The sequence below is a fragment of the Mytilus edulis genome, chromosome 5 (assembly GCF_963676685.1).
Source record: "Mytilus edulis chromosome 5, xbMytEdul2.2, whole genome shotgun sequence".
NCBI lineage: Eukaryota > Metazoa > Mollusca > Bivalvia > Mytilida > Mytilidae > Mytilus > Mytilus edulis.
In genome coordinates this window covers 70076150-70093969 of record NC_092348.1, presented here as the reverse complement: position 1 = coordinate 70093969, position 17820 = coordinate 70076150, and the positions used below count along the sequence as shown (strand labels likewise).

At 33.0% G+C, this 17820-nt stretch overlaps 1 protein-coding gene across 1 annotated transcript; it reads left to right on the top strand.

The window, feature by feature from the left end:
* The first annotated feature begins 2434 nt into the window (after nt 1-2434).
* On the top strand, nt 2435-17573 carry LOC139525220 (uncharacterized). Its single transcript, XM_071320411.1, has 4 exons — nt 2435-5319; nt 5843-5968; nt 6363-8216; nt 8760-17573. Exons 3-4 carry the CDS (start codon nt 7821-7823, stop codon nt 17571-17573), a joined length of 9210 nt encoding a protein of 3069 aa, XP_071176512.1. The 5' UTR covers nt 2435-5319; nt 5843-5968; nt 6363-7820.
* Nucleotides 17574-17820: the final 247 nt, after the last annotated feature.

Here is a 17820-nt window from a genome sequence, read left to right as displayed (position 1 = left end):
GGATTTAGTAACAGCTTCCCTGTACGGCAAGGAGTCCGCCAAGGAGGAATTCTATCCACCCATTTGTACAAACTGTACATTAACGACCTACTTACAGAACTTGAAGAGAATGGTATGGGCCAGTTCATCGGCACAAACTTTACGGGATGTCCAACCTGTGCAGATGACATTATACTACTGTCATCAACTGAAGAAGAAATGCAATCTATGCTAGATACATCTAAAAGATACTCAGACAAACATAGATACAAGATCCATCCAACCAAAAGCGTTACAATTAATAAGTATAGTAACTCAAAAACAACGAAGAGTGAAGTTCAATTCAAACTCGATGATAAAAACATGCCATCAGCTAAACAAGGTACACATTTGGGTATCATCAGAGCAATTAAGGACCAAAATAAAACAAACATCCAGGACAGAATAAGCTTAGCCAGAAGAACAGCTTACTCTCTTATGAACGTTGGAGTACATGGTACTAATGGACTAAACCCTAAAACTTCCTATATGATATATAGAGTATACGTTCTACCAAGACTACTTTACAGCCTGGAAGTTCTGCCACTCAATAATGGGGACATTAAGTTGCTAAGAGATTTCCATGTGAATTTTTTGAGACAAATACAAGCTCTTCCTTCACGTACAGCAATTTCAGCAGTATACTTACTCGTAGGTGCTCTCCCCATAGAGGCAGAAATTCACAAAAGAGTTCTTAGCCTCTTCCACTCCATCTTTTCATCTAACAACGAGAATCTAAAAAAGGCTCTAGAGAGGCAATATGTTCTGCAAACACATGAATTAACCTTCCTTAACAGAGTAGCAGATATTTTATACATGTATAATCTTCCTCCATGGACTGATCTGAAAGATCAATTACCATCAAAGTTATCATGGAAATGCAAGGCAAAAGAAGCGATAAACAGCTACTGGAAAGTGAATCTTCAAAGGGACGCCAATAGCAAAACAACACTAAAATTTCTCTGCATCACTAATTTAGACATAGGAAAACCTCATTCTATCTGGAACAGTCTACCACCAAACATTGGCGAACTCAGGAAAGCAACAATAAAAGCAAGGTTATGCACAGGGACATATATATTTCAATCGCAGAAAGCTCGTTTCTCAAATATGAATCTTGATGCAACTTGCCCAATCTGTCAACTGGAAGAAGAAGATATCATCCATTTTCTCACTCGCTGTCCCGTTCTGGAAGGTATACGCAGAGAATCTCTTGGTGTTATCAAAAGAATTACCATCAATAAAATTGGGCTAGGCAACTGGAATTCTAACTTTCACGAGAGAACTTGTATTGCCCAACTAATCTTGGATTGTCAGCAACTGGCTCTAAACAATATTCTCCCTCTGGATGACCTTTTTCTTAATTCAATAGAAGAACTAAGCAGGAACCTATGTTATAGACTCCATCTAAAGAGAGTATCCTTTCTTAATATCTAGTTCCCATAAGGTCAGTGTGGTTGTACCGCGCTATACCTTAATTCAGCTATCTTCAATTTCACGAAATGAAATATGGCTTATTCTCTGGACAATCTAAGGAATAATCATTAATGATTTTTCGACAGTACAACTAGGTCAGTGTGGTTGTTCCGCGCTAAACCTTAATTACATCAATCTTATACACCGAATTTTAAATCTTCATATTGTTAATATGGCTGTCCCGCGCTATGCCTTCATTTGCTGTCTTAAACTCCGTAGTATGAAACATTGCTTATCTTTAATGTAAAGTCATCGCCAAGCCTTTTGTACAGAACAACTAGGTCAGTGTGGGTGTTCCGCGCTAAACCTATCAATCCTGTATGTAAAATTAAATGCTGAGAAAATCCATGAAATAGTAGAATAACTGGTCAGTGTGGTTGTGCCGCGCTATACCTATAAAGGGAATAAATATGCATGTTTAGCTTTAATACCCAGTAGCTACACACACACATATATATAACAGCTAGTATACATGTTATAATGGCTATGCATAATTAGATCGCTTAGGACATATAAGCTTATATGCATGATTTTATTGATTTATATATCGCCTAGTAGTACACATAGACAGATGTAGTAGCTGTAGCAGGCAGAAATCTGAAAACTATTTATTTTTATATTTTCTTTTTACCTTTTAGTAACACTGTTTTAGTGAATGTAAAGATTTTTTACTATAATGTATGTCCTGTAAATAATATTCAAAACTTTCTTAAAACTCTATTAATAACCTTTTAATTGTGACACATTTTTAATGTACATAGAAGTTATTATTATTATTATTATTTTTTCAGGGATTTAACTGTATATATTTTTTATAATGTTATTTTTAAATAGTTATGTTTTCACTGAATAATTAATTATTATAAGGGTTTAACCAACCTTAATTTAGTAAGGTTGGTGTACTCCAACTATTGGAGGAAGTTATAGAGGAAAGAAGAAGACATGTACACATCATTTGCCATAATTTGACAAAATAATTTGTATACATGACTTCACTAAAGAAGGATAAACACAATAAAATTGAGAATGGAAATGGAGAATGTGCCAAAGAGACAACAACTGAAGGTCACCTACAGGTCTTCAATGCAACGAGAAATTCCCGTACCCGGAGTCGTCCTTCAGGTGGCCCCTAAACAAAAATATACTAGTTCAGTGATAATGAACGCCATACTCAACTTCAAATTGTACACAAGAAACTAAAAGTTAAAATAATACAAGACTAACAAAGGCCAGAGGCTCCTGACTTGGGACAGGCGGAAAAATGCGGCCGGGTTAAACATGTTAAACACAAGCACTTGTTTTTAATTTGGGAGGTCGACCTATCAGTGTATTGAAAAAAAGTGCCTGTGACTCGTGTGAGCCTGTCAGGGGGGTCTCATTGGCAGTTCTGATCCCGAATCCCACTTGCTGTTTTGTCAGTTTCCTGTATCCCGCTTTAATACGCCATGTACACTATGTATTTAAGCAATTCTCATTGTTTTGTTATTTCCCATGTACCGCTCGACTTGATTTCCCGTTTTCACGGCACAATAATTTGACTTTCACGTGTCACACTTACAAAAAATCGGCTATCCCATGTCACGCTTAGACCGAAATGAGACCCACTGTGAGGCTAAATTATTTACCAGATATTTCATAAATTATTTCAGGTCACCGACACTGTTTTATAATTTACAAATGATTTACCTTTTATTGATGCCATAGGTCTGTACATGTATGTCTGAGTCAGTCAAAACTATTATTACCTGATTTGAACCCTGTACAGTTGTACAAACATGATCACACAATTATGTTTGTTTTCATTCCTGTTACTGTTAGTACAAGTAACATGATAGATTTTGTTTATTTTTAATTATATATAACTTGGCATGAACTTGATTGTCCAAATCAATGCAAATCATTATGACGTCTTGAAAGGCTATTAATATTTATACTTTTTTTCTTTGACGTCTGCCTTAAATTGATGTCAAAACACCAAACTCATATTTTCAGTTGGAATTTCAAAGATTTAAAGCTGTATCATTATATAAAAAAGAAGATGTAGAATGATTGCCAATGAGACAACTATCCACAAAAGACCAAAATGACACAAACATTAACAACTATGGGTCACTGTACGGCCTTCAACAAAGCCCATACCGCATAGTCATCTATAAAAGGCCCCGATAAGACAATGTAAAACAATTCAAACGAGAAAACTAACGGCCTTATTTATGTAAAAAAATGAACGAAAAACAAATATGTAACACATAAACAAACGACAACCACTGAATTACAGGCTCCTGACTTGGGACAGGCACATACATAAATAATGTGGCTGGGTTAAACATGTTAGCGGGATCCCAACCCTCCCCTAACCTGGGACAGTGGTACATGTATAACAGTACAACATGAGAACGAAATATAAAAATCAGTTGAAAAAGGCTTAACTCATCAGTTAGACAAAAAATACAAGTGGACGTGGCCGGGTACATTACATGTATGTTTATGTTTATTAAAATGTTTAGCTGATTTCTATGTAATATGCCTCCTTTAAGGAAGGGCAGTAAGGGGGTATCTGTACAAAAGAACATGAAATAAAATTGCCATTTCACGTTGAACTAACAATTAAACATGTCTTGAACGTAGAAATTTATACTGATTTCACGAAACACAGTGAATAACGAACTGCTGCACATGAAATAAAAATGACAAAACACGTTACGCAAATTAACCCTTTTTTAGCTCACCTGGCCGAGAGGCCAAGTGAGCTTTTCTCATCACTTGGCGTCCGTCGTCCGTCGTCGTCGTCCTGCGTTAACTTTTATAAAAATCTTCTCCTCTGAAACTGCTCGGCCAAATTTAACCAAACTTAGCCACAATCATCATTGGGGTATCTAGTTTAAAAAATGTGTCCGGTGACCTGGCCAACCAACCAAGATGGCCGCCATGGCTAAAAATAGAACATAGGGGTAAAATGCAGTTTTTGGCTTATAACTCAAAAACCAAAGCATTTAGAGCAAATCTGACATGGGGGTAATATTGTTCATCAGGTCAAAATCTATCCGCCCTGAAATTTTCAGATGAATCGGACATTCCATTGTTGGGTTGCTGCCCCTGAAATGGTAATTTTAAGGAAATTTTGCTGTTTTTGGTTATTATCTTGAATATTATTATAGATAGAGATAAACTGTAAACAGCAATAATGTTCAGCAAAGTAAGATCTACAAATAAGTGAATATGACCAAAATGGTCAATTGACCCCCTAAGGAGTAATTGTCCTTTATAGTAAATTTTTAACAATTTTCATTAAATTTGTAAATTTTTTCTAATATTTTCACCGAAACTACTGGACCAAGTTTATTATAGATAGATATAATTGTAAGCAGCAAGAATGTTCAGTAAAGTAAGATGTACAAACACATCACCATCAACAAAACACAATTTTGTCATGAATCCATAGAGATCTGCGTCCTTTGTTTAATATTCACATAGACCAAGGTAAGCGACACAGGCTCTCTAGAGCCTCTCGTTTTTTTTATTGATTTTGTATTAACATTGTGTCATCATGGTCATAGATCTACAAATGTATTATTTTTGTTCCAGGTATGTTTTACTTGTTTGTGCTAACATGGTTAATGTCATGTGATTGACATGATTGAGTCCCTTTATAAATTGAAAAATTGTATATTTTTTAGTTCTCCTCAACCAAATAAAGGCAACTGACTGTAATGATAACACTTCTATTTGCAGGCAATATTTTGAGTGACATCAGTTTTCAATTAAATTTGACACTGACTGTTAAAGCTGGTTTATTTGATTTTGGAACATATATAGTAAGCATTGGTAAGTAAATATATTTTTTTTCAGATATGAAAGCACTCAAGGTAGATCTTCTGCCTTTTTGGATTGTAAAATAGCAGAATAGGGTTTGTCAAGAATTTGATATAACAAACATTGTGTGAGTATTGCATGGCAATACATAGTCCACTTCTGGTTAAAAAATTAATTTTTGGAACAAAATTCTAAATTGAGCTATATATATAACATCAAACATGATGTAAAAGAGGGGCAAAAGATACCAGATGAACAGTCAAACTCTTCAATCGAAAAATAAACAGACAACTATATATGTACACTATATTAAACAAATATCAAATCAATATCTTTTAGCAAGACGAAAAAAATGTTGAAAACTGATTATTTCAGTATAAGCACCATAACTCTGCACAAAATCTGTAAATTGTCATGATAAAACTATAAACCAATTATCAAATCAATATCTTTAAGCATAACAAAAAAAAGGTGGAAAAAGATAAACATGTTATGTTAATGTTAACACTGCTACATGTATTAATACTAATTACAGGTATTTCATCAGTTTGTGTTTTGGTGGTGTGGCAAAGGTTCTTGACTACATTTTGACTACATTTGAAGCTGAATGTAAAACTGGTTACATTTATCTTGTAAAGTAAAGTTAACATTGACAGTTGTGGTAAGCTTATTAAGATTTCAAAGCACTTAACCCCCATATCTGGTCCATGACCATGATAACTAAAGAAATTTCATCCCGAAAATTTGAAAATTGGTTATAAAAAATATATAGTGCATAAACTCACCATATGTCATGTATGTACAAGCAACCCTGAATTTTATTTAAAGGTCCTCATTAGCAGATTTTATTTGCCAGGTGTCTGGTATAGGTTCAAGTACTAGTGAGTCTCTTGTTTTGAACAGTAATTGTTATATATAGATGTTAAAAAAAAAAGAAAAATTCAAATAAAAGTAAATTGATTTTTTTTAAAAATCTTGGTTGAAAATAATAAAATTTGAAAAAGATAAACATGATAAAGTAAAGTACCGTGTACTGATAACACCTCTTTTTACAGGTATTTCTTCAGTTCTAACTTGTTGGAGTGACAGAGGTTTTTGCTTACATTTGAATCCAACTATAAAAGATCATTTATATCAAGAACTGATATAGTTGTGGTAAGTTAATACAGCTTTTTCAGATGTTGAAGGAACATTTAAGGTAGATCATAAGTAAATGTTTTATGAGACAGAATTTTCTTATAATTTGACAAAATGAAGATTTTCCTATGCTTTTTCCAAAAATCTAATAAAAAGTATGGGTCACCGTGCTATTTTTCAAGCTATGAGTCGCTGAAAATTGCCTAAATTTGGTTAGTTTGTTCATGAAAAAACACATATCAGTGCATAAAAAAAATTCTATGAGATAGAATTTTGAAATAAATTGTGAGAAGATAGGTTTTATAATATGTTTTAAGATAATAAAAAGAAAACATGGTGTCACCGAACTAGTTTTTTTACCACAAGTAAAAATAAAAAATTTCCCTATTAGCCCAGTATAAATTTGTGCTAAAAAAGTTATCTACCCTTAAATAGCTCATTTGACAAAAAAGGATTTAAAAAAACCCAAAAGGTTGATATTTGTTAAAATATTTTGAATAATAAAATAAATTAGCAAGTTTGCTTTATATAAATAAACAGTCTAACCATTAAATTGCAAATCTGTTTCCAAATTTGCTGATTTGGGCAAATAACTAGACCGATTTTGTACTGTGATTGTACAATCCAAGATGGCGGTATACCATGAATCTACCTTAATTTAGTTATATAGTTGACAAAAATTCAAATACAATTATTTGTTTGTTTCAAAACTTTCTAAAAGTGAAATTGTGAAATACTCATTGTTAGCAGTCAGTTTTGATATTAATTTGTAAAAATAATCTTAAAAACATTGATGATGTATTATTGACTTGAAAGTAAAAAGTTATTAAAAAGGAAAAAGTAACTAGGCAGCCACTGTGATGATTCCTTTTTTTTTTTTAACTTGTTCAATCACAAAAAAATAATTAAATACATGTAAAATGATATATACATTTTTTATTAATATTATGACATGAAATCAAACCTAGAAAAATTGTCAATTTACTTACACCATGTACACCATTGCATGTGCTTGCTTGTGTATCATGTGAATTGATATTTATGTTTACATCATGATGTATTTGCTATACAATTCTTTGAAGATCTTCTTGAAGTTACTTTGATGGTGTCTATTCTATTTATATATACTTTATTCTGATAAACCGCTTGATCATTCATAACTCTAATAAAATTGCACAAATTTTCTTAGCTTAGGTTGTTAAGATGTACTCATAAGTTCCCTGAACTTATGAATATTACAATGGTTTGTGAATTTTTTATCTAAGTATTTATTTATACAATGAATTGATATTCCAGGAATTTTACTCTATTTTTATTCATTCTAATTCTCTAATACATGTAGTTGATATCAAGGTTTTTGTTTTATTTTTTAGACAATGCCACGTAGAGGTAGTAAAAAAAGCGATTTGACAAAAAGGAAAGAGCAAAGAGATAGAATGAGAGAGAGAAGAGTTAAGCAGACTGATGACAAGAACCTCATCTCCACGGTCAATCAGCGCGGCACCTCTCTAAACTGTCCAATAAATAATGATCAGAGCGTCATCTCTCAAAACTGTCCTATACATAATGATCAGAGCGTCATCTCTCAAAACTGTCCTATACTTAATGATCAGAGCGTCATCTCTCAAAACTGTCCTATAAATAATGATCAGAGCCTCAACTCTTTAAACTGTCCTACAAACAAAGATCAGAGCGTCAACTCTATAAACTGTTCTATAAATAATGATCAGAGCGTCAACTCTATAAACTGTCCTACAAACAAAGATCAGAGCGTCAACTCTATAAACTGTCCTACAAACAAAGATCAGAGCGTCAACTCTATAAACTGTTCTAAAAACAATGATCAGAGCGTCAACTCTATAAACTGTCCTACAAACAAAGATCAGAGCGTCAACTCTATAAACTGTTCTATAAATAATGATCAGAGCGTCAACTCTATAAACTGTCCTACAAACAAAGATCAGAGCGTCAACTCTATAAACTGTCCTACAAACAAAGATCAGAGCGTCAACTCTATAAACTGTCCTATAAATATTGATCAGAGCATCAACTCTATAAACTGTTCTAAAAACAATGATCAGAGCGTCAACTCTATAAACTGTTTTACAAACAAAGATCAGAGCGTCAACTCTATAAACTGTCCTACAAACAATGATCAGAGCGTCAACTCTATAAACTGTCCTATACAACAAGATCAGAGCATCAACTCTGTAAACTGTCCTACAAACAATGATGAGAGCGTCAACTCTATAAACTGTACTGCAAGCAATGATCAGAGCGTCAACTCTATAAACTGTTTTACAAGCAATGATCAGAGCGTCAACTCTATAAACTGTTTTACAAGCAATGATCAGAGCGTCAACTCTCTAAACTGTCCTTTTGAACAAGATCAGAGTGTCAACTCTATAAACTATCCTACAAACAATTTTCAGAGCGTCAACTCTATAAACTGTTCTACCAACAATGATCAGAGCGTCAACTCTATAAACTGTTCTACAAACAATGATCAGAGCGTCAACTCTATAAACTGTTTTACAAACAATGATCAGAGTGTCAACTCTCTAAACTGTCCTTATGATACTGAAACAATCAAATTAAATCCATCAATCAAATCAGAATCAAATCGATCAATCAAATCTGAATCAACTATATCAATAAAATTAAACAAAACAACTAAATCAATCAAACTAAATAAATCAATGAAATCAAAAGTAGATCCTGAATCATCTACATCAAAACTAGATTATGAATCAGTTGAATCAATTAAAAATAATCTGGATAATGAATCAGTTAGAATAAATCTGGATTTTGAATCTGTTGAAACAAATTATGCTTTTGAATCAAATGGAACAAATCTGGATTATGAAGTGGTTAATAGAACTCTGGATAATGAAAAGGTTAAAACAAATCTGGGCTATGAATCAAGGAAATCAAAACAGAGTTCGAAAAGCACATACAATTTAAAAGAAACTATGGTTTCAAATTTAAATGATACAATCCAATTGGGTACAAACTTGGAAAAAAAATCAAGTGATGCAAAAAATGAACACACAAATAGTCTTGAATTCTTGAAGAATATTGGGAGCATAATTAATGAAAAAGAAAATATACAGATGGATTTTAACGATTTTTTAGAATTTGAACAAGATGACAATTTGAGGAAACTGTATAGTCAAAGGAACAAAAGAACAATACCTGAAAACAGTATAGAGGCTCGTAGATCACTTTTTGATAATTGGGTAGTTCAAGGTAGTTTTCATCAAGGAGATATCAGATTTGGAATTAACAGTGGGAAGCAATGTGTTGCAAACTGTTTATCAGCTCTGGCCCATAGTAAATTTAAAGATCTAAATGATTGGAATCAGATTTATTTAGACAATGTTTTGATAGATGGAAACAGAATATATAGCCGTATTCATGGTGATAATATTCATTTACTTGTATCAGACCTACCAGACATGATTGACATGTCAGGAATGTTACTGAAAATATCAAGAAAAGAATCAATAACAGCTGTTGTAGATACTTCTGGAACTATAAATTTTAGTGAATTTGGAAATTCTTTACCTTTAGACCAAGCTTTACAAGAGTCTCTTATAGACTATGATGCTTGCTTTATATGTGCATATGACACTACTTTTTTAGCCTTGAAACATAATCAAGATTTACTTTTGTTTGATTCTCATGCACGAAATAAGCTTGGCTTTAAGGACAGCGATGGTAAAAGTTTACTTTTAAAGTTAAGCAATCTGGATCACCTATACCAGTACTGTTGCAACATGATGGCTGGTGCAAGTCAAAATCAATGGTTTGAAGTGACAGGAGTCAGTATTTGTATTTTTGGACAAGAACCTAAGATCAAAACTAACGATGAACTTTCCGGAAGTCATAAACCATTAATCACCAGTGAATTTAAATTGTCTGAAATTTTAGAAACTGTAAACAAAGATGAGATTCCTAAAAGTCAAGAAAATATTACTCAGATCAGCAATATATCACCAGAAATACTCCAGTTGAACATTTGCAGTAATGACATTGAGAACGTTAATGAAGTACACATTAATGAGGTTATTAATGATGATGAATCTGATATTGAGATATTATCTACAGCAGAATGTTTTTATGATTTCATACCCTTGAAAACACTCTTAAAGAGGAAGCTTTGTAAATTTGTTAATATACCAAGCAAGAAAATATCCAAACAGAATTCTACAAATTTTTATAACATAGGCCAACCAACTGCTTGCAAGACTATTTCAGGTGATGGAAATTGCTTATTTCGAGCCATTTCATATTCACTCTCTAATAGACAAGAATATTTTGGAGACATACGAAGGGCAATAGTTGATCATTTGTTAAGAAATGCAGAAGTTTTCAAGTCATTTTTACAGCCAAGATTTAAAACTGTAGAAGAGCATATACAAACTCTCAGAATGGAAGAAAATAATGTATGGGGAACTGAACTGGAAATAGTAGCTTGTGCTGACCTCCTTAAAACAGACATTTATACTTTTTTTAATGGTACATGGATTAAATATTCTTCATCTCAAATAAACAGCAATAATTGTGTTAATGATCAAGCAATTTATCTTCAACATAATGGAGATATCAATCATTATGAAGTTGTCACAGCCGTAAAACAAAAGACTATATCACCAAATGTATTACAATCTAAACAAGAACATGAGTATGACATTTCAAGGAAATCTGAGGTATCAACAAAGAAAATGAAAATTGACGAAAATCAAATGAATGACTCCCTCAACAATACTGATTCAAAAGTCTTAAAAAATGAAAAAGAAAAAATCAGGTACATGACAGATGATAAATTTAGAGCTAGAAAGATAGACACATCTAAAAGAAAATATCAGGAGAATGAAGGAATACGTTCAAAAAAAATATGTTCAGGTATTAAAAAATATGAAGAAGATGAAGATTACAGAAATATCTTAATACAAGCAGGAATTGAGAAATATAAAGAAGACAATGAGTACAGGGAAAAGCTGAAACAAGCTAGTATACACAAGTATAAAGCAAATGAAAAGCACAAAGAACATGTAAAACAAGAAAGTATACACAAGTATAAAACAGATGATAAGCACAAGGAACATGTAATACAAGAAAGTATACACAAGTATAAAACAGATGAAAAGCACAAGGAACATGTCAAACACGAAAGTATACACAAGTATAAAACAGATGAAAAGCACAAGGAACATGTCAAACAAGAAAGTATACACAAGTATAAAACAGATGAAAAGCACAAGGAACATGTCAAACAAGAAAGTATGCTCAAATATAAAACAGATGAAAAACACAAGGAACATGTGAAACAAGAAAGTATACACAAGTATAAAACAGATGAAAAGCACAAGGAACATGTCAAACAAGAAAGTATACACAAGTATAATACAGATGAAAATCACAAGAAACATGTGAAACAAGAAAGTATACACAAGTATAAAACAGATGAAAAGCACAAGAAAAATGTCAAACACGAAAGTATACACAAGTATAAAACAGATGAAAAGCACAAGGAACATGTGAAACAAGAAAGTATACACAAGTATAAAACAGATGAAAAGCACAAGGAACATGTCAAACAAGAAAGTATACACAAGTATAATACAGATGAAAATCACAAGAAACATGTGAAACAAGAAAGTATACACAAATATAAAACGGATGAAAAGCACAAGGAACATGTGAAACAAGCAAGTATACACAAGTATGCAAATGATGATGCACACAGAATTAAGATTAAACAACAAACATCAGTACGTCGTGAAAATCTTCAGGTAGAAAACAAGCAAATAAATGAGGTAATTAGAAAATTTAAAGTTGAAGTTAACAAAGGTCCAGAATGTGTGTGTGCTTGTTGTTTGAGGTTGTTTTTTGAAAAACAGGTTCAGATCTGCAAGAAAGAGTATTATGATAATTCCATATTTGATTTAGTTACAACAGATAAATACCAACACAAATGTACAGATGATTGTAAGACAAATTGTGCTTTTGAAGGAACATGTAGAACAAGTCTGTGGATCTGTTATACTTGTCATCGTAAAATGTTGAAAGGTAAAATACCTGCAGACTCCTTTTCAAATAGTCTATTACTAGAAGATGTTCCAGTAGAGTTAAAACAGCTTAATTCAATCGAGCAACAACTTATCGCCCAGAACATTCCTTTTATGAAAATAATGGCTTTACCAAAAGGAGGACAAAAAGGGGTTCACGGACCTGTAGTGTGTGTGCCATCTGATTTGAAAAAAGTAACTTCTATATTACCCCGATCTGAAGATGAAAGTCTATTACTGAAAGTTAAGTTAAAGAGAAAGCTTAGCTACAAAGGATATGACAAATATCAATTTGTAAGACCAAACCATTTAGAGCAAGCTCTTTTGTATTTAAAGGATCAAAACATATGGTATAAAGATGTGGCTATCAACAAAGAATGGTTGAATCCAATTCCTGAATTAAATGATGATCAAGTAGTAGATGATGAATCGGAATCTGATGATACTGAGCTAGTGAGAGAAAACATAAAAGAGGAAGAAAAAAATAAAACAACGTCCTCTACAACAGGCAATGAAAGAGAAATTGAAAGTGAACCTGCTAGCTATATTGATGATAGATTACGTGGTGTTCAGTTAGATACTTGTTTACAACCTGCTGATATTGGACAAGAGGCTTTAGATTTATGCTTTGACCAAGTTTTTAACATTGCTCCAGCAGAAAATAACAGTCCTCTTAGTGTTCTTCAAGAATCAGGAATTGAAGCTAAAACTTTTCCTGTACATTTTCCAACCGGTAAAAATACATTTGATGAAATCCGTGAAGAAAAACTGACAATTGGAAGGTACTTTAATCTTCGATTGATGAGTGTTGAAAATAGATTTGCAAGGGATACATCCTACATATTTTTCAGTCAATATTTAACAGAACTCAACAGTGTGATTTCAAATGTACAGATATCTCTCAGAAAAGAATGCCCTTTTTCTAAAGAGGGAAATAAAATTACTGGAGAAATGCTGTGCAATAAGGAAACCTTGAAAGAGTTGTTTAAAAAAGATGAAGCTATTAAATATTTAAAACCTATTAGAGGAACTCCCCCATACTGGCAAAGCTCACAGAAAGATATATTTGCAATGATCAGACAGTTAGGTGTGCCAACATTCTTCTGTTCTTTTTCTTCAGCAGACTTCAGATGGTCTGAAATTGTTAATACAATTTTAAAACAACAGGGTGACATAAGAAATACTGAAAATATGACATGGGATGAAAAATGTAAAGTTCTTTGTAGCAATCCTGTTACAGCAGCAAGAATGTTCAATAATAGATTCAATACATTTCTAAAGGATGTTATCATGTCAGAAGCTGAACCAATCGGGAAAATAATTGACTATTTTTACAGAGTTGAATTCCAACAAAGAGGTTCTCCTCACACCCATTGTTTGTTTTGGGTAGAAAATGCTCCAAAATATGGTGAAGATAACAATGAAGAAGTTATGAGTTTTATTGACAAGTATGTTACATGCGAGATACCAGATGAAAAGGTAGATAAAGAATTACATGACATTGTTATGGCAGTACACCAACACAGCAAAAATCATTCAAAAACCTGTAAGAAAAAAGGAACAGTATGTCGTTTTAATTTCCCAAGACCTCCTTCAACTAAAACATTCATCTCTGAACCAAGTAAACCAGATAAGGATACTAAAAAAGACGAAAAAGTAGCAAAAGAAATATTGTCTGGATTGTGGAAAGTTATAAAAGAGCATGAAAATGAAAACTTAGATGTATCTGAAATTTTCAATAAGTCAGGTCTTACTCAAGAAAGCTTTGAAACGTATTTTCGTTTCATCACCAATCGAAACACAGTAGTTCTTAAACGTGAGCCAAATGAAATTTACACCAATCAGTATAATCCACATCTATTAAGGGCTTGGAATGCAAACATGGACATACAATATATTTTGGATGCATTTTCCTGTGTTGTATACATTATAAGTTACATAAGTAAATCTGAGCGAGAGCTAGGATTACTCCTCCAACAAACCAAAAATGAAGCTGAAGAAGGAAATTTAAATGCACAACAGACTATGAAACAAATTGGAACTTCATACCTTCATCATAGAGAGGTTAGTGCACAAGAAGCTGTTTTTAGAGTTACTGGTTTAAGATTAAGAGAATGTTCTAGGAAAGTAGAATATATACCTGTTGGTGAAAACCCATGTAGAATGAGCATTCCTCTGAAAGACCTTGAGAAACAACAAAGTTATAAATCTTCCAACAGGAAAAAGAGTAATAATGACAGTGAAGATGAAAATGATGATGAAAATAAAATTTGGATGAACAATATAGTTGATAGGTATAAAGGTAGACCACACATTGCTATGTTTATCAAAATGTGCCTTGCAAGTTTTGGTTCAGAATACAGTGTGTTACGAGAGTCACAGTTACCCCAGAAAATTAATGAAGAAACAACCTTCAAACTTGATGGCAACCTTGGACATATTAGAAAGCGCACAAGAACCTCACCTGCAGTTATCAAATATCCACGTTTCTCACAGGAAACTTCTCCTGAGAAATACTTCCAAAGCATATTGCAACTATTTTTACCATACAGGCATGATGAACAGTTAAAACCTCCACTATTTAATACATATGAAAATTTCTTCACTTGTGGTAGAGTTAAGTTTACAGGGGATAATGCTTTGACTTCTGTAAAGGAAATTGTTATCAAAAACATGGCAGATTTTGTGAAAACTGGTCAAGAGTTAGAGGATGCAGAAAATCAATTGCATGAAACAGATCCAAAAGAAGATGCATGGTGTGAATTATGTCCAGAATCAGAACTGAACAGAAGAGAATGTATTGATGAAGGGAAAGTAACAAGTGTAATTGAAGAAGATTTGTCAGAAGCAACGATACCAGATTTGAATAATGCAAAGAGCTCATCATCTGTTGGAACTAATCTGCTGTCAGTTTCCCTCACAAAAAATGAAATTATTCCAAGACTCAGAAGTTTGAATGTGAAGCAGAGACGAATTCTCTATAAAGTGAGAGATTGGTGCATTCAGAAAGCAAATGGAAAAATACCAAAGCCTTTACATGTATTCATAACAGGAGGAGCTGGAACGGGTAAAAGTCACTTGATCAAGTGTATACAATATGAAGCAACTCGAATATTAGCACAAACGTCAGAGAATCCAGATGATCTAACAGTATTGTTAACAGCTCCAACTGGTACAGCTGCATTTAATATCCATGGATTGACCATTCACAGTGCTCTTGGAATTTTCAAATCACTTTCAGCTGATCATGCAACTCTAAGTGAAGACAAAATAAATTCACTCAGAACAAAGTTAGAAAATTTGCAAATCCTGATCATCGATGAAATTTCAATGGTCAACAAGAAATTGTTGTTTTTCATTCATGAGCGGCTTAGACAAGTGAAAAAAAGACCAGATAATTGTTTATTTGGAGGTGTTTCAATAATTGCTGTTGGCGATTTTTACCAGCTGCCACCAGTAAGAACAAAAAGGGTAGACAAATTATATGTAAACGACCCCTCTAATCCCTCAAATCACCTTTGGAATGGTTTATTTGAAATTGCTGAGTTGGATGAAATTATGCGTCAACGCGAGGATAGCTTGTTTGCAGAACTTTTAAACAGGTTACGTGTTAAACAAAAAAATGAAAAATTGACTTCTTTTGATATGGAAACTTTAATAAGATGTTTAGATGATGGACACGATGAAGCCTTGCACATATACTCTACAAATGCAGAGGTTGATACTTTTAACAAGGAGATGATATTGAAATTATGTACAGAACCAAAACTGATTGAAGCAGAAGACTATGAAAAAAACAAAACATCAGGAAAATTGACCCTGAAAAAAGTCCATTGTACAAAGTCAGATGTCTGTCTTCCAATATCTATTCTTTTAGCTGAGGGAGCAAGAGTAATGCTTATCAAGAATGAGGATACAGCAGATGGTTTAGTAAATGGAGTAATGGGAACAGTAATTTCAATAAAAGACTACTCAGTTAATTCACTCCCAAGTGCCATATTTGTTTTCTTTGACAATGAAAGAGTTGGAAAAAATGCAAAGTTACAAAAAATCATCTGTGGAAAACGCTGTGTTGGTTTAAAGCCTTCAAGTGAAGACATTCCCTTAAGCACCTGTGTACGTAAACAGTTCCCATTGAAACTAGCCTGGGCTTGCACTATTCATAAAGTTCAAGGATTGACAGTTGAAGAATGTGTTGTTGATTTAAATAAATGTTTCACTTATGGTCAAGCATACGTTGCCCTTAGCAGAGTTACCTCAAAATCAGGTCTTCATATTAAAAGCATAGAAACTGAAAAACTTGACAAGAAAATTTTCTGTGATCCTGATATTGTAAAGGGTGTTGCAGAAATGACTAGATTTTTACCTGAAGTTGAGGATGAAAGAGAGGAACAGAAAGATATTGTCCAGATAATGTATCACAATATTCAAGGTTTGCAGGCTCATGCAGAAGATCTTAAACAAAATCCAGACGTTATTGGTGTCGATTTCATTTGTCTTACTGAAACCTGGGCTAATCAGAATTTTGCTTGCTTTGAAATGATTGGATATGATGGTTTTCATTTGCCGCGATCTCAAGCTTTTGAAAATGACAACTCTTACTATTCATCTTTAAAGGAAATGCAGCATGGTGGTGTGTGTGTATTTTATAAGCATTCATCAGAAACTGAACTATGCAACTTGGCCTCAAACTTGGAATGTATAATTTTCAAGATAAAAACTGAAAATATTTTAGTTGCTACGATCTACAGAACTCAGAAGTATAATGTCGGAAAATTTTTGGAGAACTTAGAGACATTAATCTGTAAGATGCAAGAATTATCAGAAAAAATTGTAATTATTGGTGATTTTAATCAAGATATTTTAAAAGGATATTATACAGTATTAAATTTTATGCAATCAAAAGGTTTCAACCAGCTTGTCAATAGTCCAACAACAGAGGGTGGTACACTAATTGATCATGTGTATGTCAGAGGATGTCCTGATATATCAGTTGCAATAATGCCCACATATTACAGCTATCATGAGGCACTTAGAATAGTACTTAAAAGTTGAAGACCCAACAAGATTTGTACATGAAAATGTTAAAAGAAAAACAGTTTGTTTTAATTTTGATTTCAAACATTTAAAAAAAATGTTTTAACTTTGATTTCAAACACAGAAAAAATATAAAAATAATGCCTCCTAAAGTCCAACCCTTCGTCCCCGTCGTAGGAGGCGGATATCAGCACTAACGCATAATTTAGTGCTGATAACAAACAGGGCCCTGGCAGTGAACAGTGTTTGGTCTTGCTGAATGTGC